This window comes from Pholcus phalangioides, unplaced genomic scaffold (genome assembly GCF_987345545.1).
Source record: "Pholcus phalangioides strain wild (caught in Gottingen) unplaced genomic scaffold, Ppha-v1.0 ptg000015l_1, whole genome shotgun sequence".
Classification (NCBI taxonomy): domain Eukaryota; kingdom Metazoa; phylum Arthropoda; class Arachnida; order Araneae; family Pholcidae; genus Pholcus; species Pholcus phalangioides.
The window spans coordinates 1,400,903-1,426,703 of record NW_028301608.1 but is presented as its reverse complement, the minus strand read 5'-3'; the positions used below and the strand labels follow the sequence as shown (position 1 = coordinate 1,426,703).

The 25,801-nt window shown below is 36.3% G+C and overlaps 2 protein-coding genes across 3 annotated transcripts in view; one reads left to right on the top strand and one right to left on the bottom strand.

The window, feature by feature from the left end:
* Nucleotides 1–10,788, top strand: part of Dhc64C (dynein heavy chain, cytoplasmic) — a 189,442-nt gene extending 178,654 nt beyond the window's left edge. For both annotated transcript variants that reach the window (XM_089242500.1, XM_089242499.1), the window contains exons 81-88: nt 444–679; nt 1,332–1,455; nt 1,578–1,720; nt 7,917–8,027; nt 8,431–8,494; nt 8,653–8,749; nt 10,306–10,339; nt 10,485–10,788. In XM_089242500.1, the coding sequence (XP_089098626.1) occupies nt 444–679; nt 1,332–1,455; nt 1,578–1,720; nt 7,917–8,027; nt 8,431–8,494; nt 8,653–8,749; nt 10,306–10,339; nt 10,485–10,622 (947 nt within the window). In that variant the 3' untranslated portion in view covers nt 10,623–10,788. The remainder of the gene's footprint in view (nt 1–443; nt 680–1,331; nt 1,456–1,577; nt 1,721–7,916; nt 8,028–8,430; nt 8,495–8,652; nt 8,750–10,305; nt 10,340–10,484) is intronic.
* A 768-nt stretch (nt 10,789–11,556) lies between these two features.
* LOC149075213 (ribonuclease P protein subunit p14-like) lies at nt 11,557–25,799 on the bottom strand. The gene is made up of 5 exons (XM_089242502.1): nt 25,512–25,799; nt 25,127–25,223; nt 20,912–20,988; nt 13,185–13,263; nt 11,557–11,673 (listed from the first exon to the last, which is right to left on the bottom strand). Exons 1-5 carry the CDS (start codon nt 25,550–25,552, stop codon nt 11,596–11,598), a joined length of 372 nt encoding a protein of 123 aa, XP_089098628.1. The 5' UTR covers nt 25,553–25,799; the 3' UTR covers nt 11,557–11,595.
* Nucleotides 25,800–25,801: the final 2 nt, after the last annotated feature.

Here is a 25,801-nt window from a genome sequence, read left to right as displayed (position 1 = left end):
CCGATACGTCCCCCCTCTAATCAGCAGTTAACTGGGGTTGTGTTTTTCATGTTATCCTGTCAGTTGCAAACTTTCTTGGCTACAAGTTACTACAGCAAGCCATTATTATTTTTACAGTTGCATATGTATTGTCATATTTATAGGAAAAATATTAGAAAATAGTACTTTGTTTTCAACTGTGGTCCAACCATTTTTATGGACCATAGTTGTGTTCCAACTTTTGCCTTCAGTTCTTTACATTATTAGCTTATTCCCAGCCATCGAAATGCTGGAATGTGCTTTCTGGATTAGGAAATTCTTTCTGGGGTGTGCTCTTCTTATGCATATAAAAGATAGAATAAAAACCTTTTAATTAATGTAGATGGGAAAAGTTAACTTTTTTTTTAAATTGTGTTTAACTTATTTAGAAAAAAATCTGATTCATGGGATTTTTTTTCTTTCAGGAAGCAGCCTTATTGCAAAGCTCCTTAAAATGCAGTTGCTGGAAGACGATGATGAAGTAGCCTATTCTTCAGAAGAAAGCAAAGCAAAACAGGAAGGGGATGGACGTCCAACCTGGATGAATACTTTGTTAAATTCGGCATCAACATGGCTGCGGCTAGTTCCACAGAGTTTGACTTCACTCAGGAGGACTGTAGAAAACATCAAAGATCCAATGTATCGATATTTTGAGAGAGAGGTATGCTCATGTTTCCCATTCACATGCTCATTAAATCTTGTTACAGTGTAATACTTTGTAAGTATCTCTAATTTTCTATCAGTAGGTTTTTTTCCTTGAGGAAGACATTTTTTTTCATGTTCAAAAAATTTTCATCATGTGATGCAATGACTTGCCATTCAATAATTTTCGTTTCAATTTTGATAATAGAAAACAAAAGTTTTTATTATCAGAAAACTTTATCAATTAATGGTATTAGTCAGACTGAAAAGGAATAAAAGTATGAGTTTTCACATTTATGAGGCATTTAATATTAACATTAGAATTATTAGAAAATTAACAATTTCACACAACTTAAACATGCTGCATATGGTTGTTTCTTTTTATCTACCAGTCAGTCTGGTACTGTTCTTTATACAATGTTAATATATTGAATTTTTTTTAATCAAATAAGTATGGTTCCTCAACTGAAGACTAAAGGAAAAATTTGATTCACAAAAATTTATAATTTTGCAAGTATTTTTTTTTGATTAAACGTACATTGATTCGATTCCAATCGAAAAATATCTTCTGTATGTCAAGTTGCATTAGATTGAGCAATATTTGATCAAACCCCATGCATTTTTGTAATGAGGTATTGAAAATGTTAATTTTTTTTTTTTTGCTTTCCCAGGTGAATACTGCGGTAAAGCTGTTACAAACTGTGAGACAAGATTTAGAAGACACTATACACATCTGTAAAGGAGAGAAAAAGCAAACAAATTTCCATAGGTCAATGATTAGTGACCTAGCTAAAGGCAAGTATGAATTACTTATACGGAAAAAAGAATATACAATCATATATATTCCTCTAAACACAGCAGTTTCTTGCTATGTTGTACATATTATATAAATTGTTTCAATATGATTTTTTACTTAGGCATACTTCCCCCACACTGGCGACGATATACTGTTCCCGCTGGTTGTACTGTTATTCAGTGGATAACGGACTTTGCTGACAGGGTCAAACAACTGCAGAAAGTATCTGCAGCCTCAGTTTCAGGTGGCACAGCAGCTCTCAAAGTAGGCTTTACTTATATTTTGTTTGACCCTTTCACTACTGATAGGTACTGCAAAGTACCACAATTTTTTAACCCCCGTAGCATCCCTTACATACTTTGGGTGTTGATATTTTGAAGTATAAAAGTCGTATAACTACTTCACGATTACCACATGACAACGCAATTATAGGACGAGTAGTTTTCTAAATATGTTAATATATATTTTCAATAAAATTCAGTTAGATGCCCCTGTAAAAGTATTTATTGCATTACAGAAAAGTATGATGCAGTAAAACACGCACTGCTTTTACAAAATGTTCCTTAACAAATGTATGAGACAAATTATGGCTTTCTTTGTCGTAAAATAAATAAATATTTATTAATAAAAATTTATTATTCACCATATTTTAATTGGTATTTTTAATTTTTATTTCCAAATTTATAGTGCTAAAATGAAACTTTTAAATACAGTGGAACTTTAGTTAATGAGCAAAAATTTTTAACAAGTTTTGACTTGCTTAACAAGGGATGATTTTAAATGATTGCAAATATTGTGCGCTTTCATTTAGTTTCTGGTTATCACAACTGAGGCAGATGGTTTCTCGCTTTCAACCACACAAGTACTGTGGAACTGTGGGTAATATTATCCCTTTAGCGTGCCTCACTTGAAAAATGAACGCACATGCGAGCTTGACTGTTTACGACATGAAACTAAAAGTAACATCGTAATCATGCATATGTGCCCTCAAAGGATTTTTGTAATTCTGCGTCCAAGTGTGGTGATTCTGCTGTTTAAGTACCTGTGTTCCAACAATGGCCTCGATAATGAAGATGGTTGAGAATAAAAGCCGTAGGAAGATTACTCTGAAACTTAAGAAGAAAATCGAAAAGCATGAGCAAGGTATGGGAGTCGCCAATATCACAAGATTCTATAAGAAGTCTACATCCACTATTTGCACAATATTAAAGAAGAAAGAAGAGTTGAATACAGCAAAAGGAGTTTTGCAAGAGTATGAAAGCAACGGCCGCATGTTCTGGAGGAAGTAGAAAAGTTGCTGCTCATGTGGATCAATGAAAAGCAACTAGCTGGTGATACTGTATCTGAGAACATTATCTATGAGAAAGCAAAGACTTTGTATGTTGATCTCGTGAACAAACTACCAGGTGTGTAGACAGAAAACAAAGGCAGCTTTCAGGCGTGCAGGGGATGGTTTAAAAACTTTAAGAAGAGAAGTTGCATCCATAGTGTTTTGAAGTATGGAGATGTGGAGATGTGCAGCTATGCGGACGCTAAGGCAGCTGAAGCGTTCGCTGAAGAGTTCAAGAAGCTCATGGTTTCCGAGTGTTATCTGCCACAACAAGTTTTCAACTGTGGATGAGACAGGGCTTTTCTTAAAAAAAGATGCTGAAGAGGACCTACATTACATCAGAAGAGAATGGAATGCCTGGTCACAGGCCCATGAAAGACCATCTCACCCTCTTGTTCTGTGCTAACGCAATCAAGGATTTTAAAGTGAAACCTCTACTCATGTACCATTCTGAGAATCCACAAGCTTTCAAGAAATGTAAGGTGCAAAAGAACCAGTTAAACGTTATGTGAAGATCAAACAATGCTTGGGTCACTCATATCTTGTTTATTGAGTGGATCAATGAGGTCTTCAGTCCTTCAGTAAAAAAATATCTTTCAGAAAAGAATCTGCCACTCAAAGTCATGCTGGTTATGGATAATGCTCCTGCTCATCCCCCAAGCCTTAAGGATGACTTACTGGAGGAATTCCAGTTCATTGAGATCAAGCTCCTTCCTCCCAATGTTCCCTTCGCATTTCCCGGTTCAATTGTTATATTGTATCCAGTATTACAGTTTAATCCTATTATAACGAACTCCAAGAAGCCATAGAAATCACTTCGTTTTAACGAAATTTCATTATAAAGGAATTCCAGGTTATTCAAAATGTAAACTTATCTGGGGGATTAAAAAAATGTTCATTAAAACAAGATTTGTTTTCTTTAAAACAGGATTTGACTATATTCAGTGAACAGATGACAACATTGAAACAAACCAGTTTGCTTACTTTAAAAAAAACATTTATTCTATTAAATATTGAAGCTCACATTATCAGTATAACGGCTTTCAGACAATTGGTTATCACAGTAAGTTAATTTTTCTGAAACATAACAATTAACTAAATCAACAATCGGAACAATCTCATCATTTGTTGTGATGACCCAGAAAACATTTATAACATCATTTGCATCCTAGTTCAACGTCAGCGAGATTACAGTCAAATTGGTGACAGTCCTGAGATGTTGCTGACAGTCGGTCAATTAGTCCATTGAGTGTTGAATGGTCGGGGAAATGCCAGAACCAGGGTAACGTCGAGACAGGCTACTGGTCAACCAAAGAGCAGATGTCAAAACCAAGGCGGTATCAGGGATATCCAGAGGAACCCGGTCAAGCTACCGGTCTAACCATGGAGCAGACAACAGAACCAGTACAACGTTGAATCACAGCGGGAGTTATCCGACCGAGCTACTGGTCAACCCATAGAACGGCCGCCGAGGCACACCTTTCAACTTTCAGTACATCACTATGATTGAGGGATCACCTGGTATACGTCTCAATGGGCGAAACACCTTTATGATTAGATTATTACTTCTTTGAAGGAGCTGGAATAGTTGTGAAGCATCTGGTATTTATCTGAAAACACTCCCATCATACATCATGACAGGATCCAACTGCAGGGACAGGAGAAAAATAATATTGCAAAAAATATATATATAACAGAACCTAGCAACAACTCAAAACATAAACATGGCGGTCGATCGGCAATCATGCACTGCCTCAAAATCATCAATATAGCCTGGGATGGGGTCACCAAGAGAACCCTAAATTTTGCGTTGATTGCATTATTGAACGCAATGAGGGCTAGCTCATGAACAAGAGCCACCATTTGTCGAAGAGATTGTGTCCTTGGGATAGACCTTGCAGGGGTGCAAGAGCTGGCCAAAACGGTTCTCTTGTTACATGGTGTAACAAGGCGCCGAATCCCTGCTCATTTTCACCAATTCTTGTTTGTTGTTCGTGGAGGTACCGCTAATGCACAGTGCGTCAAATACCCAGAATTTAGGAAAAAGAAGCAAGAAAATTTTGTTTATGGGATGCATTTTTTCCGAGACAAGGAAAAAGATATGGAAGAAAGAAACTTCAATTTTTTTCACTTCCTTTGCCAGTTTTGGTGAAGGCTTTTTTATGTTTAGCACGTGGTAACGTTGACAGTGAAAGAGAGTTCAGTGTTAACAAAAGTCTGTTTGAACAGTGAAAAATCTGTCCATCCAATGCTTTAATGGAGTAAAACATACAAAATCTTATGTTCAAGGACATGAAAAATTCGAAAAAAATTGTCATAAAGATGCTAAACTTCTGAAAGTGACTTGTGATTCGTATAGAAAATATTGTAACAGGCTTCAGGCTGAGAAAACAGCGAGAAAAAAGAATTTAATCTATTAACATGCTATTATGTTGAGAAGTTGTTTAAGTGAATAAGGTATTTTTTTAAATATTATTCTTGTTTTTTGCATTTCTCTTTTAAACTTAATCATTTCTTTAAATTCTGTGAGCTTTTTTTCACGGAAACCCTTATATTCTGCATGCACTTTTTTCTTCTGCATGCATTTTGGTGTTCAAGCAGCAGAAATTCTTGTTGCCTAAGTTTTCAGTAAGCATAGTGTTTAATTTGAAAAGAGTCTAATAATTTTTATTTGTAATTTTCAGTAATGCATGTTTCAGTAATAACAGACAAGATCCTTCAGAAAAAATTTAAATGGACTTTAATTTGTGAAGGAAATTTATTTAGAACTAGCTATAATACCCGGTGCTGCCCAGGTTTTCTTTAATAAGGCTTTTTGGATCACATAATATCCCCCTCTTTCTTTGAGTGTTCATACAAACAGTGTTCACATTTACTAATATGGAGACTTCCTGCGCAACTCATGAAAGAAACAAATCTAGATTTAAAAGAAACTTAGAAATGAATATTTCCCCCTTTTTTAAGGGACTCGAGGTATTTCGATTCTATCTCTTCCCCCCCCCCCCCCCCGAACTTCAAGTTATTCATCTCTGCCTGTTTCAGCTTCCAAAAATGCTTAGTTAAAGCTGTGGAATTTCTTTGTACTTTATGGGCTCATAATTAATTTTAAAATGTCCTAAACTATATGTAAATTTATGCAGTTGAATATTAAAAGCCAATACGGAGACATTCTCATTTTCGAGCTTGAGAAGTTGTGAATAGTTGAAATCAGTTGAAGATGTAATGTAATCGTTGAAATCAGTTGAAGATGTAATAGTTGAAGATGTAATGTAACAGTTGAAGATGTAATGTAACAGTTGAAGATGTAATGTAACAGTTGAAGATGTAATGTAACAGTTGAAGATGTAATGTAACAGTTGAAGATGTAATGTAACAGTTGAAGATGTAATGTAAGTTGAAATTAATGTTATTGCATGAGTATCCAACTCAAAAGTAGGGCCGAGTAAGTACTTCATGTTTAATTTTCTGGGCTTTGTATTTCTAAGCGAACTCAATATTTCAAAAATCTAGAATTCAGTAAAATTTTTAAAATTATTGATGTGGTGGATAATCCCCTAAATTTCCGCATTTCTACGGTAAAATCGATGATTTTAACACAGATTTCTATGAGGATCGCCCTTCCCCTGACCCTCAAAGCGATGCTGATGATGATTATGACATCTATTCAAAAAGGGTGTTTGGATAATGCTTGCGTCATCAACCACCCTTTATGAAAATATGAGTTAGGATTCAGAGGGGCAGAGCTAATGACGAAATTTTGCTGACGGAGGGGGGGGGGGTCAAAAATGGCTAAAAATTTGCTTACGTAATACTTGAACGGCCCCTTACATGTGGTGCAGTTTTAGAGCACTTGAGCGACCCCAGTGCGGTTCTAGATTACTCGAGTTACCCGCAGAACATTTTCCAGATTACTTAAGTGATCCGTGGCATAATTACGGATCACTTGAGTGATGCGTGGCACAGTTCCAAAGCACTTAAGCGGCCCAGAAACATTTCCAGAGCACTTGAAAGATCCGTGAAACATTCAGAGATCACTAAAGTGGCTCTGTAGGGGACTGTAGTGTCAATAGGAAGAATGTTAGTTCAGGTGCCCAATAACTATCGGAAAGTTTTTTTTCCGTTTTTGACACCCCGAATAAGATGTCATTAAGAATATTTCATATTTTTATGAGGCTGGTTGATGACGTAAGCATTATCCAAACCCCCCTCCATGGGCGGAGATACGCCCCCCCCCCCAACATCAAAGGTGGAGTCGACTGATATGGATGGTGGAGTCGTATATATGAATTGACATCATCATCATTGTGCGTCCCAGCAATAATGACTGTGCCCCCCCCCTCAGACTTCCAAGTCTATTCCGCCTATACCCCCTCCCCTTGTCATCAAAAGTCAGCAAATCGGAACACCCCCCCCCCCCCCCATCGATGCTGATGTAATACTTGAATGCCCCCATTTCAGATGTAGTTTGTTTTTAGTTCTGCTCCAAAAAATGAGTGTTTCTATAAAATCGATTAGGGCAGCTTGCACCCCTGACCTTGAAACTGAAGGTGAATGACTACTGGAATAACATGGCGAGGATTTAATCACTGACGAATTGATGGATCTCCATTGTGCACAACAACAAATGCCTATGGACGGGATCTTGTCTGAGAAAAAGAAAAATGAGCAGTCCCTTACTTCAAATGAGATTTGAAGATTTGTAAGAATTGGGAATCTGTGAGAAATTTTGTAGAAAAGCACCTCTCAAATAAAGATGTAGCAATGAATCTGGCCAATGAGTGCCATTTTTCATTTTCGGGCAATCCTAAAAAAAGAGGCAAAAGCAAGTGTCCATGGATAGATTCTTTTTCAAAGAAGTCTGGAACACTTTATTTTGAGTCAAAAAAAATAACACAATTTTTACAACATATTTTTCCTGGACAATAACAAGTGATACCCGTACAATAATAGATTAAGTGCTATTCAGCCAATAATTCATCACTAAGTTTACTTGTCACTATAACAGTCATGTTTACCAATGGAAACTAGTTACTTGTTTTGATGAATGATGTATTTTTTAAAGGTAATATTTTGTACATCATATTTTCAAGTGCATGATATAAATCTATATTGTATATGTTTTTCTCTTAGAATTTGCACGTATGGCTCGGTGGGTTGTTCAATCCTGAGGCATATATTACAGCAACACGGCAGTATGTTGCTCAAGCTAATGGATGGTCACTGGAAGAGCTTTCTATGGAAGTAAGCATATACAGGGTGTTCCACAAAGAATGTTGGAAAAAATCCCATGGTGTTCATTTCCAGAGTTAAAGTAAAATATGAAAACTCTATGAGTCATTTCTAGGAGTCATATGAAAAACAATCCAGGAAAAGTGGCAATTCAACTGCAATATTTCATCCCTGTAACATGATAATTAAGGGAAATATAAAAATTGAGGATGTATATTAAAATTATAGAAAATCTCTATTGGTAGGATTTGTTTTAAACTGAAAAGCATTTATCCTGCAACTGTTAAAGAAATATTTAGTTGAATTTCTTCATTTTCATCACTTTTCACTTTTTTTGGTGTAAAATCCTACTTAAAATTCATTATAAATTGGTTTATTTTCTTTGTTATTGAACACATTGTCAATTGTTTTGCAGGTCATGGTACTTGGCAAGGACGATAAAGCAGATTCACTTGATGAATGCAGCTTCGGTGTTGTTGGTGAGTATTTTGGTTTCAGTTGTTTTTTTTCTAACTTTTCAACTTATACAAAGGCCACAATAAGCAAATTTGCTTAATGAGACGATTGAATGGAGAAAAAAAAATACAATACTATATATTTTTTATTAATGATATTCATTTAAAATGTGTTTTTTCAGGTCTTAAGTTACAGGGAGCAGAATGTCACAATGGGCAGCTACACTTGTCTCTCACCATATCTGCTGATTTACCTCTGACAACTTTACGATGGATTAAGTAAGTGAACCTTGATGTTCCTTTTACACTGATCTACATAGCATAGCTGCCAAGTCTCCCGAATTTTTCGGGAATCTCCCGAATTTTAGCTTCATCGCTCGACCTCCCGAAAAGTTCTTAAATCTCCCGAATTTTTACGAAAATGACAAAAATCCCTAACTGTCCCTAAAAATTACCTACTTCATTAAAAAAAATCCCCACTTATGAAAACAGTCCCTAAGGAATTTCTTGTGGGGCATGAAGCCCTTTTTTTTCCCTTTCGAAATGACATCACACGTCGTAAAAAATAGGGAAATTCCCTTTTTAAGGAAGTTTTACAAACCCTCTGTTGGTAACAAGAAAGTTGTTTGTCTTATCGTGCAGGGAAATGGCTTAGAAGCCAATAGTCCTGGATAATAATCGAAGATTATAGTGACGCGCATATGGTCAAAATTTCTTTTGTTGAAGTTACGTACGTGCGATATAACAAAGCATGAATAATGATAAGCAAAAAAATATTTAAACAATTTTAAAGATACTTATTCCGATGAATTTCCTTTCATCAAACGTTCCAGAAGAGGGCAGACTTTTCCTTTTTGCACAAGTTGTGTTACGGACATAAACATCGGTCACGGAAAGACTGCCATCATCACTCGTGAAATGAAAAAAAAACATCAAGCAAGTGTCACAAAAAGTCAGTGTTCTTCAAAAATTGACGGTGTTTTCCTTCATCTTCCGATGATTTTGGGGTCATTCGCGCAGAATGTTTGTTCACAGCGTTTCTGATTGAACACAATATTTATTTTTACATCATTGAAGTTTTGGCCTCCGATTTCACTTGTTTTTTGCGTATGAATTTTATTCCGCAAGGGTTTAACTTCCATGTGTGTAAAATCCCTATTTTAATTTGACTTCAGTTTTTGAGTAGGGATTTTATTCCCTACGCTTTAACTTTTATGTTTGGAAAATCCCTATTTTATTTGGAAAAATCCCTATTGTATTTATTAGGAGTGGTTTAAGCATAAAATACGGGTTTGCGCGAAAATCTCCCGAATTTTCATTTTCAAAAGTTGGCAGCTATGACATAGTAGAGCCTCTCCATGGTTAAATTTTTATGTAAAATTTTTTATTTATATAACAATATTTTCACCAGATTCACACATGATATACATTAAAAATTATTTCTCTATGAAAGTTTCAACAAATGCAAAAAGGGCTGAATTTTATATTTCATAAATAGGATGCTTGAGTCATGGATGAGGCAAGTTGAAGATAACTTTTTTTCATCCATTGAATACTTATCTCTTGCAAATACCTTGAAAACGTTTTTCCTTCATCAGAGTTTGATTGAATGCAATTTCTCATTTTAAAAAAAACCTAAACCTGTTTTTAAGAGTAATTTTGAAATCCTTTCGAAATAAAGAAAAATTTTTCAGTTGAAGAATAATGTCCTGGATTTTCTGTTTGTTTATAAATCTATCGATACTCATGATTAAAATAATGTTTTTGTTTTTCAAATTTAATTTTCTTGTTCATACTGTGAATGATAAAAAAATATTCATTTACATTCTTTTTAGGAAAGATTTAGATGCTGTCAAGTCAATTCAAAAGGTATAGTTAGAAAAATGCTTAATTACTGTCATTATGAATTCAGTTTGAGTTACTTGATATGCAGAGATGTCAATCTTAATGGTACATAGTTTTTATTTGATGATTATCAATTTGAAATCCTTTATTTAAATTTTTTATTTATTAGGTCACTCTTCCAGTATATCTGAACACGACTCGTAGTGAGCTGCTTTTCACAGTGGATCTTCCTGTTGCCAACAAGCAGAAGGAACACAATTTCTATGAGAAAGGAGTTGCTCTAATTTGTTCATCTGCTTTGGGTTAGACTATTCGGTGGAATGTACAATAATTTTTATTAATTTTGCTTTACCCGCATCTTTATATTTATTATATTTAAGTTAATGAAAAGCTGGACTCTCAATTTTCCTTCACTGTTGAGCTTGTATTTCATTCTGTGAGTTTCATTATGTATTAAAATGTTTTAAGTATTACTAAGACTTGATCTTTTTTTCCTTTGCCATCATTGTACTTCTTGAGAATTCTGAGAGTATTCCACTTTCAAAAATACACAAAAACCTCTTAACAGTCATCTATGTAAAGGGACCACATCTCTATAGAGCAAATTTTTTGTTATACTAATTTGTTTTTATTAAGGGGCCACCTCTATGAAAGCTCGTACTCAAGCGGTGTCCTCACACAGATGTTTTGTTGTGGTTGAATGAGAGAAACTGCTCAATAGTTTCGAATACAGCTGAATCTCCATGTAACAAAGTCATTTGTTTCATCAAAAAGTGTTTAAGAAGGAAATAAGTTTTGATGTATTAATGAACGAATGAAAATGTGTGAATTTTGTTCCAGACAAACGTTTACTAACTACTAAGTTTGAGGGAAATAATTTTAACTGAATGAGATAAGTACAGTAGACTCCTGATTCAGACCAGGAGTATGTCATATAATCGAGAGCACAGTTTCATTTTTTCACTTAAAAAATGAAACTGTCCTCTCGATTATCATAATTACCTCTCGACGGGTGAATTAAAAAAAAAAAGATGCTCATAAAAATTAATGTTGTATGTATACAACGTTCATTTTTATAAGCATTTTTTTTTTCAGTCACCTGTTTTGCCTGTTGTTGGTATATATGACCAAATTTCAGAATGATTTGCCCAGTATTTTTCTAGAGATTTGAGAAAAGGACACTTTTGGAAACATAGTGCAATACATATATTTTGTGAAGTTTTGAAAATATGATAAAAATATATATTTAAGAATAATTTATTTGATGCATCTTGTAAAATTTAGGATGAAACGTCAAGTTCAGATCCATGAATAAATGTTTCACTGTTGATACTGAGCTCGGCAAGTACTGGCGATTCCTGAAATAAAATCATTTTCTGTCACAAAAACTGGTTTATAACAATGTGAGACAAACTTTTCATACATCTGCATAACAATAAAACCTCTCTAAAGGGAACACCTCTGTATAAGGCTGATGGAAAATATCATTGCTCTAATTCTGAAAGGTTATTTTTTATGAACAGAGCAACCCTCTTAGATATGTTTTGTAGGTAACCTATTCAACATAGTGAAACCTTTCTTCTGGTACGAAATAAGATCAGAAATTCTGTTCATAAACATCACTAGAGATTGAGAGCTGGAGTAAAATAGTGTGGCTCTTTTTTTGTCATCAACTCTCCTTTTTTTCCATGGTAGCATAAGCAGACTTAAAAGTCTGAGGGTGGGGTCATGACGATGATGTCAATACACATACACATAATTTTTTTTAAATCACTTGCACAAGTCTCTGGTGTTCCCTTCCATCTCAATCTCATTGACTACCAATTCATTACTTACTCTCATCACAAGGTTCTCTTAGCATTTAAGGCCCCCAGACCCAGTGGTGGACCCTATACATTAAGACAAACCCGCCTTAAAGTTTGTTATGATAGGGGTTTGACTATGAATAACTACGTTAGCTGAAATAAAAATAGAAATTCACGCAAAAAATCTGTAATTATACTTTTGTTGAGAAACATACAGAAATATCCCAACTTACATCCCTCCCATTTATATTGTCTTGTAAAAGGGACTTAGACATATTTTGGGACAAGCTTAAAGGCTTTTGACATTGCATTCTTAGAAAGAAATGTTTCTCCAAGAGTCACATAAAAAAAGACACAGGAAATAATAAAGAAAATCAACAAATTTCCTCCCAGCTCCACCTGAGGAGGGAGGGGCATTACCTTTGAAAAAGTTTACCCTAAATTGCCATCTGTCTTGGAATGAATTACTAATGTAATTCATCTCCATATCAATTTTTTTTCCTTCTCTTACCCAATTTTTCCGTGCAATATGTCATATACATTAATAGTATATTTATGATCAGGCATGCGCAGAAGCATTTTTTGTGCCATTCATAGCCTATAGAGAATGTTGAATACTTTTTCACATACTCAATACAATCTCTATCATTTAATTTTGCTTACCAGAGTAGAAAGTTATCAGTTAACAAAGAGTCTACTGAAATTGGTATTCACTAAAAAGAGAGGGAAAAAACCAAGTTCTTTAAACAAACTTTCCAAGACAAATTTATGAATCTAAAATGTATCTGACCAAAAACAATATAGTCAAGTTCATATATTATTGATTTTACATCTAATTGGTTCACTTGGGCATTGCCTCTACATAGTTGCAGCCATGGTGGCCTAGTATTTGACAGATTTATTTCTTAGCTATCAACAATTTTGACATAGTTCTAATAAAAATGAGATTCTGTAATATGGTATAAACATATTAAATTGTATAACAAAAAAATGGCATGGTTTCATAAACATTAAACTTTGTCTGTTAAAAATTCTATGAATGTTTTATATGCATTTAGCCTCACCTTGTGCACTCGAAACATGCAATCAAGTCCATTGTAACTGGAAAAAAGGGTCAGAGAGCTCCACAGTTGAATTAAATACCTGGCCATAAGAAGACATGAGGAAATTATGATTATACTTTTTCTCCATAATATCTACACGTTATTGTTCCATTTACTTTCATCGTTTTTTATTTTACACTGAATAGAATAAGGCATTCTAAACAGCAAAACATATTTATGTGAAATGATAGGCTCTCATGGCTGGATTTTATTCATCTGTTACAACCTATAGATCATTATGTTGCAGCGAGGTAATGTTAACCCTCTCAGAGGAAATAATGAGATATCTCGGCTACTTAAAACATTCTTATTTCTGCAATGAAGAGTCTCGAGACTGTGCCATTCTTTTTTTCCTGGTCCAGTATATAAATTTTGCATATCCTCCAACCTGTCTATGAACAAATGGAGTACGCTATTGTTCACATTTTCTTTACACAAGAAAGAGACAACGTTTATAATATATCTATTTTCTTTCCCTTTGGGGTATTGTACTAATATGTCGACCGTATAAATGCTAGAAAAAAAGTTTTTCTTACATAAATACAAAAACGCCTCAACAGGTAAAATGTCCAATGAGGTGGCTGATAAAAAGATGCCCATAACAAATATGGATATCATATATCAAAAATACAACAACCCAATTAAAAACACAAAAATTATAAACAATATATACACATGATTACAATGCCCATAAAGAATATTATGGGTGTCTTATTCTAAGTATGGATAGCTTCTCGATTTACCCCAACATGTTTATTGTATTTCTTTTTAAACGTGTCAATTGTGTTACAATTTACTACCTCTGGGGGTAAACCATTAAACACAACCCTATTAGAGAAAACTTCCCTGTGACCCCATAAACTCGCATTGTCCCTTACCAATCGATACTGGTGTCACCTCGTAAAAGCAGTCGATTGGCGGTGTACTAAAAGTTCATGGTCCATCCCATTGAAAATCATGAACACTTCGATCATATCTCCTCGACGCCTGCATTCATCCAATGTAAACATTCAAAAAATGAAGTCTCTCTTCATCTTCATAACTCAGGCCCTATGTGCCAACAAGGACACGTGTAGCTCTTCTCTGCACCTCTTCAACCAAGTCTATATCCCTCTGTAAGTATGGTCTCAAAACCTAGCAGCATACTCCAATCCAAGATGAACTAAGCAGAGGAAAAGTAGAAAGAACAATTTAAGAGAATGCAAAGAAACCTTCTGAGAATGAAACAGCATTCTGCACGCTGTGGATTTCCAAATCGGTAATCCTAGTTCCATCCAGAATTTCTCTCTAAGAGCCTTCAGGTCTTATGAAGCTTGTTTAGCGGTTTGAAGAAACTAGAACGTCGGAGGATTGTGTAAGAGCCGGGCAACCATGTTTAAGGAAGGCACATTCGTTGCGTGTTGCAGCCAAAATGGAAGTGTTAGTGTCCAAATCAGCTGCAGGGACCAGCAGTGCTCGTGAAGCTGCCAGACGCTTGGGCTTACCACCATCCTTGGTATGCAATATTCTTCATGGAATCCTTGATCTGTACCCATACAGATTGCTGTCGTGCCATGAACTTTTAACAGCGGATACTGTACAGGGGGGAAGCATTTGCGGGGTGGGCTTTCTCCAAAATCAAACAATTCCACCTGGGTCTAACATTTTGTGGACAGATGCTCATTTTCAGGGGTCAGCACGGATCATGGCCTCAAAATTAGTGAAAATAGTGACCAAAATGTTTGAAAAAGTGACCAAATAGTGACCGAAATGTTTAAAAGTGACCAAATAGTGACCAAAATATTTTTAGAGAGAGAGACCAAATGGACAATGAATTTTTATTACCAAATTGAATGAATTGAAATTGAATTTAGTTTTAACTTTGCATTTCAATAGAACTCATTGAAATTGCTTTTTTTACATAATAGATAGAAATAATTAAATCAAACTCAAACGCATTCTACTAACCAGAAAAGTTTTGAATAACTTATCAAATTTATCAACAACTATGTGTGAGAGAATAACTACATTACATCCTTTCTGAGTAACAGTAGCAATGCCTTCCCCCATGTTGCTTTCCACAACCCATCTTAAAATCAATTTAAGCAGGAAAAACTTCAAAGCGGGAAAAATTTTTCCCATTCAAAGAAGGGAAAAAAATGAAATAACACAAAATTTGATGAGAGAATTTGTCCCATCTACATTCCAGTGGATTTTTCATTCATGTTATGCTATGAATGACAGTATACAAAATGTACTCAAACTTTTTTTAACTAGTACAAATTTGATTTACATACCTAGGTTTGTATAATATGTTCCAACAAATTTTAAGAAATTTACTTAATGATTAAAAACTATAAAATTAAATTTTTAACATTTTAAATTATTAAATTAAAAAATTACTTAAATTACTGAATTATAAATTATTTAAATTATTAAATTGAATAAAATATTTAAATTATTAAATTGAATAAAGTATTCAAATTATTAAATTAACTTAATTATTTTCATTATTATATGTTGAGGGAGGGGCAATCCACCCTCCCCCCAGCGTCAATGGCAGAGCCTACTGATGTATACATATATATGATGTATATCAATTGTCATCGTGCCACACCCCTAAGACCGTAAAGTATCTCCACCTATGGCTGGACTGGGAAAAGTGGGCGAGTACTATTTTACAGGCGGGGGCACCAAAATAATACTGTCCTTGGGTGAGGGAAAAAAAACCAGTTTTGAAATTTGTAAAAATATATATTTTCCCTTTTTTTACACACAACATACACCCCTGCAAAAAAAAAACACATTTACTCCTTTACCCAGAAACACAGGGGTGGGAAGTGACAAAGTCCATTTCGGAGCAGCTTTGAAGCAGCAAAATTCAGGATTCTGAGCAGTTTTGGAGCAGCAAATTCGGGATTTGGAACAGCAAAATATAGGATTCGGATCAGTTTTGGAGCAGCAAATTCAGGATTTGGAACAGCAAAATATAGGATTCGGATCAGTTTTGGAGCAGCAAATTCAGGATTTGGAACAGCAAAATATAGGATTTGGAGCAGATATTTATTGGAGCAGGGAAATTAACAAGAATATTTTCGTTAACCCTCATCCCTTTTCAAAATAAAACAACTGCACTGTCTTTTGTTATCAAACATCTTTTCATCAGCTTGTTTTTGGTGTTTCAGGCTTTTGACACCTTGTTTGAAAGAGAGGCTGTCATAAAATTTTTCACACCAGTCTATTTAAGATGATTTTTGCTTACTGTGGGCACTATTTGCTGTCTTGAACAGCAGCACTTCAAATGAGCAAAAAATTTTCTATAAGTTTTTTATACTCGGAAAGAAATTGTTGCAAAATGGGGGAGAGTTTCGGAAGAATCAACACGACGTTTGGCGATTAACTACGCATTATTTGGCGAGATTAGCGATCTGACACTCGTTATTCGGCAAAGTTTCTAAATTAACATTCGTAATTCGGCGAAAACACACTTTTTACTTCCGGAATGGAAATTTTTTTCACGAAACATCTGGATTTGACGCAATGACGATCGACTACAGTAATTTCTGCTGCTTCCTGTGGCGACTTTTTTTTAAACGGCAACTGACTCGCATTTGCACTTTAAAGCTGTTGTGTTTTTTTTTTTGTTTTTTTTTGAAGCCGAGCACAACTCAGGTCTATCGCCATGGGCAATTTACTACCTAGTGAGTTGTGCCGGAAGTGTAAGTATGTGTACCTAACAGTCTGAGTGCGTATTTAGTGTTGTGTATGATTTTTTAGTGCTGCCATCTATATCTCAGAAGTGAAGTGAGTGTAGTGTAATGACTGAATATTTATACTGTTTGTAGGACTGTCGCTCTCTGTGGCGAGACTTTTTAACGGGGAGATCAGCTCGCATTTGCGCCTTGAAGTTGGGAACCACAGAAAACCAACTTCAGCCGACCACCACTGTGGTGACGATGGGGCTCGAACCCGGGTCCGTCATTATGACCACTCGACCACCACAGCGGCGCACTTTAAAGCTGAAAGATCATTGCAAACTATCTTCAGTTGCACAATCACGGATATTATCGGGGTTTTACCGATGGAAAGGCCGATAGTTTAAATAAGGCGTACAGTGGAATATATATATAAAACACGCTCTTAGAAAGAATCGTTTCACGGTAAGCAGGAACAAAACATTTTTGGCGTCCCTTAAGAAATTCTGGACATACGAAGCAAAATTAGCTATTTGGCGCAGAAAAATACGAAAACACTATTGGAGCAGGATGGCGCAAGATGTTAATTTTGGCGCAGTGTTCCTACCCCTGGAAACAGTATAATTTTGCCCCCCCCCCCGTAATTTTTAACAGAAAAAAAGACTCAGCGGCCTTCCCCGGTAAATTTCCCATGAACCTTGTAAGCACCAACGTGGCGACTTTTTTTCGAGCCGAAGAATCGCCGTTTTGCGGTAGTCAATTCAAGATGGCTGACAAAGGGCACATAAAAAATTACAAAAAAATATATAATTTATACTATGAATTAACCTAATATGCGAAAATCGATAGAAATATATCGGGAAATACGGAAAATTAGGATGAAATGAACACAAAAATCGAATCAACAACATACGGGGTTTATAAATGCGGTTGATACAGAGTTTATGGATGCTGCTGTCAGGGCTACCTATTTTAGCGCGAAAACAAGTCGCCACGTTAGCGCTGACTCCTCCCGTAATTTTCAACGAACAAAAATAGTGAATTCGCCCCCATCCGGGACACCCGATTTACCATGGCCGTAATACAATTGTTTTTTATGGAGGGGAAACGTAATTTTACTGCCCCTTGACTGTGAAATTCGATAATTTTGCAAAGGAATTTTTATTGCCTTTTCTTAAATATACCATTCCATCAAAAACGCCGTCCAAGGCATTGCCCCCCCCCCCCCCGCTTTTGGATCTGATCACGGTATGTAGCAATCCGGGTCGCAAGTACGAACGAAAATTTACTATCGCTCGGGGCCGGTATCCACTCTTTTTAACAGAAAATGAGTAAACTCGGCACCTTTCCTCGTTCAACACCCGTGGAACCAGACCCCCGCCCTCTCCTATTGCGGACATAACAGACTCGAGACAAACGTTTTAATAACTTCCGAGGTCTAAAAATAAGATTTTTTTACACATCAAGAATGGCGCGCAAGATGTCGATATTTCTTGGGGGGCAGAGCGTACCGACTGAGCTGAAGAAAAACAATGATCAGAAGTTCATTTTGAACTCTTTTTCCATAAAAGTTGCAAAAACAAAAAACAAGATCATTTTCGTTCATCAAAAATACGGCCAGCAATCAAAAGGGAGAAACAAATCGAATCCCGACATACATCCATGCGGAAGAAAACAGACATCTCACCTATAGAGAAAAAACCAGTCTATATATCCGTGCTCCCGTGAGGGTACGCAGCCGCCGATTTGCATACAGCGTCGGAACAACCGGTTCCCGCACGTGCATGGAGAGAAAAAAAAAGGAAAACAATCCAACAATATTAAGTCAACAATCAGTATCGTGAAGATGCTCTAAATTAAGTTACGGCCCGGGCATAAAAAAAATTAATATTAGGCCCTTTAAATTAGGAAAAAAAATGTGAAGTGGGGGCCAAAGGCGCGCTCGGTGTGCCCATCGTTAAATCCGCCTCTAGTTACGGCTCGCATGCACGTTAACTGAGTTTTTATCAGCCTGATGACAAATTTTCATCTGATTTGGAAACCCTTGTGTTAAACTAAATGTTGAATTGCAGGATTCTGTGATCTTTTCATAAATAGTTCTCCTTTCGATCAAATTTGGGGGTACGGTTTCTTGCTGAGATTTAAATCCAGTTAGAAAAATAGTACGAATTTTATTTGTAGATGGATCGCGATTTTCAATCGGATGATTTTTTTTTTATTGTAAGTAAATTCAAAATACATGCGAGCTTCTTTAACCTTGGCCAGCTACAAGAGTATTCTCCAAAGCGTATTAATACGCTTACTAGGTATTAATAATACGAGTCTTTAATACGCGCTTTGGTATTCTCCCGCTGCGCGTAAGTTAGCTTCTGCACGGGCTCTCTAATCGTCATTTCAAATAACATTTAAAAAAATTAAAAAAACAAAAGTAACGATAGAACAAACAACAAATGTAACTTGCTCGATGCTCCAAGAAAGGAATTCGTCCCTTAGGACTAAAATTTTTTAAAACAAATAAAATAAAGGATCAATTCTAAAATAAGATGAAAATGAAAGAACGAGTGAGCACGTGGGGAAATAAGAAAGAATGGTAGTATAGGGGGGAAAAAATTCTTTGTTGTAAGTACGCCTTTTATGCTAGTTTTTTTTCCGACCGGCTTTTCCATAAAATAACGATTCTTTAACCAAGGAGCTTACTTTTTCCAAGCGCCTTGAAATCAAGTTATGCTGACGTCACACGGTATGCTCCCGGGAAGATAAGATGCCTTCGATCGTAGTTCAATGAAGGGAGGGAGAAAATTAGCGATATTGAACAGGTAAAGTTCCTCCTTGAAGAAAAGAAAAACACTGACAGCAGAAAAGCGCGCGAGACCGAGGTTTTTTTGCTAAAAAAGTGGAAAAAGTGACCTGGGCCTGAAAATACGTAATAAAAGTGACCAGTTTCTAAAAAAGTGAATTTTAGTGAAAAAAGTGACACGTGCCGAGCCCTGTCATTTTTCGCTTCATGACGACGTTAATACCCATAACTGTCGCATCTGGGCGAAGTCTAATCCACATGAGTACACACAGAAACCATTGCATTCCCCAAAAGTGACAATGTGGTGTGGATTCACATGTTCGTTCATCATAGGACCTTTCTTTGAAACGCTATACCCAGTAAATGAGTGAAAGATGGCTACAGTGAATGTGCAGCGTTATTTAACGCTTCTGCACAAGAAGGTCATGCTATGTTTGCGTGAAAGAGATGCGCTTTCTACCGTGACATCTATGCAAGATAGAGCAACTAATCACACTGCTGATACAGATGTTCGGGGAAGACAAAAAAAAATAATCATTAGCAGGTGTTGCAGGTTCCCATGGTCTCCTCTGTCTCCAGATTTGACACTGGCACACTTCCGGTTATGGGGATATTTGAAATCCCGGGTGTGAAATCCTTGATCCAGTCCATCCAATCTATTGGAACTTAAAAGATGTGCTCCAAAAAAAGTTGTCATGTATACATCCGGACCTGCTGCACTCTGCAGTTGCTGGATTTGTGACTCACCTGCAATGTGTTATCCCCTGTGGTACACATACTGCTGTAATAAACGATTTAGAAGCATTCTGTTCACTATTTGTGTACGTCAGTGTCACTTATCGACTGTTTTTGAGTTTTTTCCCCCATCTTAAAAAAATTCCCATGACCTAGTGATGCCAACCCTGAAAACCGTTTTTTATTCATTTTTGTAGTTTCTACCGACTTCTTGCCCACCCTGTATAATCTGCCATGTGCTATAATTAATGTGATCCAGTGATTAAGCAAAAAAAGTACAGTGAAAATAATTTCAAATGTGCCTATAAATATACATCAGCAAGTTAGTCTAATTAGTATTATAGCCAAAAAATGCTTAACCCGTGCCACAATTAAATTTCCAGAAAATGACTCTCTAATACTGAAAAAATCTGAATTATGAATTAGCTAAAGAACAGGATCAGTTTTGCTTGAAAATAATTTGACATGAAACATGATCTCACTGTGATGGAAAACTTATCAGGGCTCTTCTGTCTTCCTGCCTGTATTTTAAAAGACGCACCGGGACAGCATAACCACACTGCGGAAATTAAAAAGAGAAAATCAAAGAAAATTGAAAATTTATTGGGTGTCTAAACTGTCATGCACATGTGCAATAACAATATAAGAAAAAAATGTTAACCAGAATATAATAATCCACCTTAAATAGGAGCCACCTTGGATTACTTTAATTTCTTGCCTATAATTCAGGATGGTATATAATCGGCTCATTCAAATTCCTCAACTTAGAGAAAATTTCAATGATAGAAACAGCAGAAGCAGAGAGTTTGTATAGGTAAACCACTGAATAATACAGGCCTATAAAATATCTATATTGGGAGAGAAACAATTATTTTTTTGGATTTTTATGAAACATTTAATATTAGTATTATTTTATCCTCAATTTTATTTGATATTTCTTAGAGTATATTAATCAAAATTTCCATCTAAAAACTGTATAATGGAAAAAAACTTTAATGCAGTTCCGGTTAGCCCTACTGGAGTGCCTCACTTGTATTTTGCTCTCTCCTCAAATACATGCCCTCCCAGCTTAACACGTTCCCAGTCCCGTGAACCACATGTGACACACAGAATCTGACACTGTGCACTACACATGGTTCACAAGACAGGAAACGTTAAAGACACAACTGAGTCTTTTTATGTTTTACATACACAAACTAGATACAAAGTTCTATCATCCCAATCTATTCCATTGGTCTCCTTAGGGAACGATATCGCCCATTTGTAGTATGATTTGCAGTAATCCTTTATTTCAACCAACTGAAAATATTTCAGCTTCAATGACAATTGGTGATTCCCTATATTGACCCCAACTGTTTGTTTTTCTCAAAAAAAATATATGGTCACCGTACCCTCCCTCCTATTGACACACACACTTTTCAGGACCTCTAGACAAACACTGCTTTCAAAAAGAAGAGAAGCCAGAGTCAAGGTATCAGAGAAGCAATGGTACTCAAAATATTTGCATGGCTCTTAGAGGCGGGGGCTGCAAGAAGATGCTTAGTCAGTCGGGCAAAGCATGCATTTTGGCGCCCCGTTATAATGTTGAAGGAGAGGTTACAGTGTGAAATTTACGCACTCTCTGGCCCAGTGCAGTAGACCCGCCTGCATTACCCTTAATTACGGCCTTGCCTAGAGGTGTTGCTAACCTTTTTAGGGCGTCAAGTATCCCAGCGATACAACTACTCCGTTTTCCAGAGCATAAAATAGTAGCAATACCACAACATGGTGATGTACCAGGTTTGTGCTCGCACACACACAGTAAGGAAAGAGAGTTACCTATGTTCCATCTGTATCAACGAAATTGTCGATGGAGATCTGCAGAGGTGCAAAGATGGAAGCAGCCCAAACAGTAACAATGATCACCAGCACGTTGATGCTCACCACATAGCCATTCAGTGTGCATCAGTATAGTCCTCAGATCACGAGAAGAATTACGCGAACCCCTCTCTCTGGAGAGGGTCCATTTCGGCGCGGGGAAAGGATAAAAATGATCCCGGGTGGCCAGTAAAGGCTGTCTTGGCGCAAATCTCTGTCATGAGGGTATTCTTCACGTTTCAGTGAACTCTGTCAGTTTTCACGCTTGAGTGAGCTGCGCTTTTTGTGTTGCCGTTTGTTAAACGATGTACTCGAAAATTGTTGTTGTAAATTTTGGAAGTAAATTAATTTTTTTAATTTAAAAATTTGAATTTTTATTAAATTTAATATTTTGAACTAAAATATTTGATAAAGAAAAAAATTCGAAGGGAGTAGTGATCATTTAGTAATAAAGGGAATAAAATTACTTTAAATTAATAATTAAATTCCTAAAGTAATAAAATAAATAAATTGTTAAATTACTTTAAATTAATAATTTAATACAAAAGGAGTATTATTAATATAATAATAATAATAATTTATTACTACTGTAAATTATATGGCATTTTCTTTGGTTTAATTTCCATACCGCAGCAAGAGAATGCCACCTGCTAGCAATTAGCCATTCTTCTTCTGTTTACCTTCTCTTATAGCCACATCATCATCTTTTTTCCTTTTTTACTTTCTCGATAGAAGCTACTCATATGGGCTTTTTAAATAGGTGACAAATGGAGTAGTGACAAATAAAAAGATTGAGCATGCTTGCTTGTCACGTTTGCAGTTACGTCTATAGCCATCTTAAGGGCATGTCCCCACAAGGGCAGGGCTGACAGGGATCCAGCCCTTGGGCTCTGGATGATTCTAATCATTTTTTACAACTATAAATTCATTTTGAGTGACCCGTCGAAGATTCCAATCTGAGAGCCCAGCTGCAAGATGGGGGAGCCATGCTTAAAGTCATCGGAAGAATGGTCCTCTCATGCTGCAGCAGGGATCCTGACTGGGATCTCTCACCAGCCATCCATTCTGAATTTACAGTGTGGAAAAAAAAGAAAATTATAAGAATTCTGCTATAGGCTGGATTTTGTCAGCCCATCCTTCATCTTCAGCTCGTCTGCCACTACGAAGGTTACCATCAAGGTCCATGGGTTCGAATTCGGGCATAGAACATTCGAAGCAAGTTCTTTACTGGAGCCTAGGGCGACCACCGATGGGTGGAGCCTTCATTTCCCACCCAACTCCACTGGTTGGAAATTACCATATGGCGATATATGACCAGTGTAGTAACCCATCCTTGTGGGGCGATGGTCGAAAATGTTTTTTACGAGCAGTGTTCGGCTTCAGCTTGATGCATGGAACTGATTATTAAAAAAAACTGGAGTTTTCGATCCCTTCTGCAGAATAAAAAATATATTTTTTGTATTAAAATAATGTGCCGTAAGTGCTCGAGCAGCCGGGTCGTCTTAAGAGCATCACAGGCTTTCCCAGGCCAAGTGATTTTTCTGAGGCCCTACCACGTAAATTCTGGAAAATTTCAACCAGATCTTATTTTTGTGAATCTAATGCAACAATGCCTTAAGACGACACTGTCAAACAGCCGGTGGTTACGCAACAAAAACACAGATGACGACGTTATCGTGAGCACTGCCGTGGCGCTTTTAGTGAAATTTCTAGGAGGCCAAAATAGCGCTAAAGACGCCAAAGGGGAAAGCATCGTTGCTAATGCACTATTCTCGATGGGCAGTTGCTTTACCTAAAAGTAAATAATAGAATTGTCCAACGTGACGTAGCCAGTGTTCTTCTCGTGATTGGTGGACTATACATGTGGTTTGCCTCATCTTTCATCGATAGGATAATATAGGGATTGATAAATACGGTATAGATGTTGTTACAGCTAATCACCTTTGCATGTGTCTTCTATTTCAATTTTTTTTATAATTAACATACATACACGTTTATGTGAAATATTTCATTATTTGTAAATCAACTACTACTTAACTGTACATATCCACACTGAACATTCCTGTGCAGAATTTCTAACAAATCGGTGCATGCAGGAACGTGTTGTGCATGTGGCCATAAACATATTTACTTTTTCAGAGTTGTGCTTGTTTCATGTTCTGCTCGTGCTGTCATCTGTCACCCATATTTTGAAGCGAAGATGGTAAATGCTTGCATTTTTGTTACATAATTATTGTGTTCAAGGTCTACCTGCTCTCTGCGGAAAGACATTTTCAAATGGCTTCCATCTGAACCTCAAACATGGAAAACTGCAGAAAAATTCTGTATCAACTGAGTGTCATTTGACAATAGTTGAAATAAATTTTTTGGAATTGCATTTTCTCAACTGCGTGTTTTATTTCTGAGTAAACTATTTCTCTTACCCATTTTGAAATCAAAATTCATATATACTGCATTTCAATGTGTATAAGGCAACCCCTGATTTTTTTGGCCTTAAATTTGGGAAAAAGTTTTCATAAAAGACATTTTTTATTTTAAGGTATAAAAAGAAATTTTATTCATCATAGAAATCATTGAATTCCTCGTCACTCTCATCTGATACATTACACAATCAGCTACACATCAACTAGCTCTCGTGATGTTTCAAGGCACGAAGATTTGAGTTTGGAGGAATTGCATAATTTGTGTTAACATCTACATTATGCTATCCACATATAAGAAACCACCCCCACCCTTATTTTTAGGGACCCCCACTTTTAGCCAAACGGGGGTTCCTTATACACATTATAAGATATATAAAATTTTTCAAAAACATGATAAACCATAAGTAAGTGACTTACATCACCAAACAATCGTTTCAAGGCAAATTTGATGGAATAAATAAACATCTTGTGATCCATCTGTAATCCCTTTTTCCCAATCTCTTCGCCAAAGTCCCTGGAAAACACAAACAAATTTTTAATAAAATGCTACAACTAGAAATTAATTAACAAATGCTAAGACGAGATAAAGTTAATTAAAAATTTAACAATTCCCTCAGCCAGAGGCATATTCACGGGGGGCGACAAAAAAACCGACTCATGATGTCCCCACAACGGTGGGGCTCACAGGGCCCCCCGACAAGTATATGCCAACTTTTTTCCATGCCATAAACTCATCATTAATATAAGAAAGAGGGGCCCCCATAAAAAGTTTGGCCTAAGGGCCCTGACCGGCTCTACTTACAGCGTCAAGTCCATGTAATGATTCTCGACATCCACATTCATCTTCAAAAATCCCGTAAGAGCAAAGGTAAACAAAAAACAAATCACCGCGGCGTGTTGCCAAATGTTTTTTTCGAATGAGGATCACATTGAAAAATTTATTTCAATTTAATCATCCGAGTAAAGGTTTCCTGGATAAATTTAATGGAAAAATCTGAGAATTGTGCGCAAATGATTGAATATTTCAATTTCCCAATGAATCCCAATCATCGAGGAGATTCTCCTCTAAGATCCCAATGGGGAGATCAAGAA

Coding starts and splice junctions, on each gene's coding strand:
- LOC149075213 (XM_089242502.1), bottom strand. CDS start 25,552: ATGAATGTGGATGTCGAGAATCATTACATGGACTTGACGCT. Junction 13,264..20,911: donor CTGATAAGTTTTCCATCACA/GTGAGATCATGT, acceptor TCTTATGGCCAG/GTATTTAATTCAACTGTGGA. Junction 11,674..13,184: donor GCATGTTTCGAGTGCACAAG/GTGAGGCTAAAT, acceptor ATTTTATTTCAG/GAATCGCCAGTACTTGCCGA.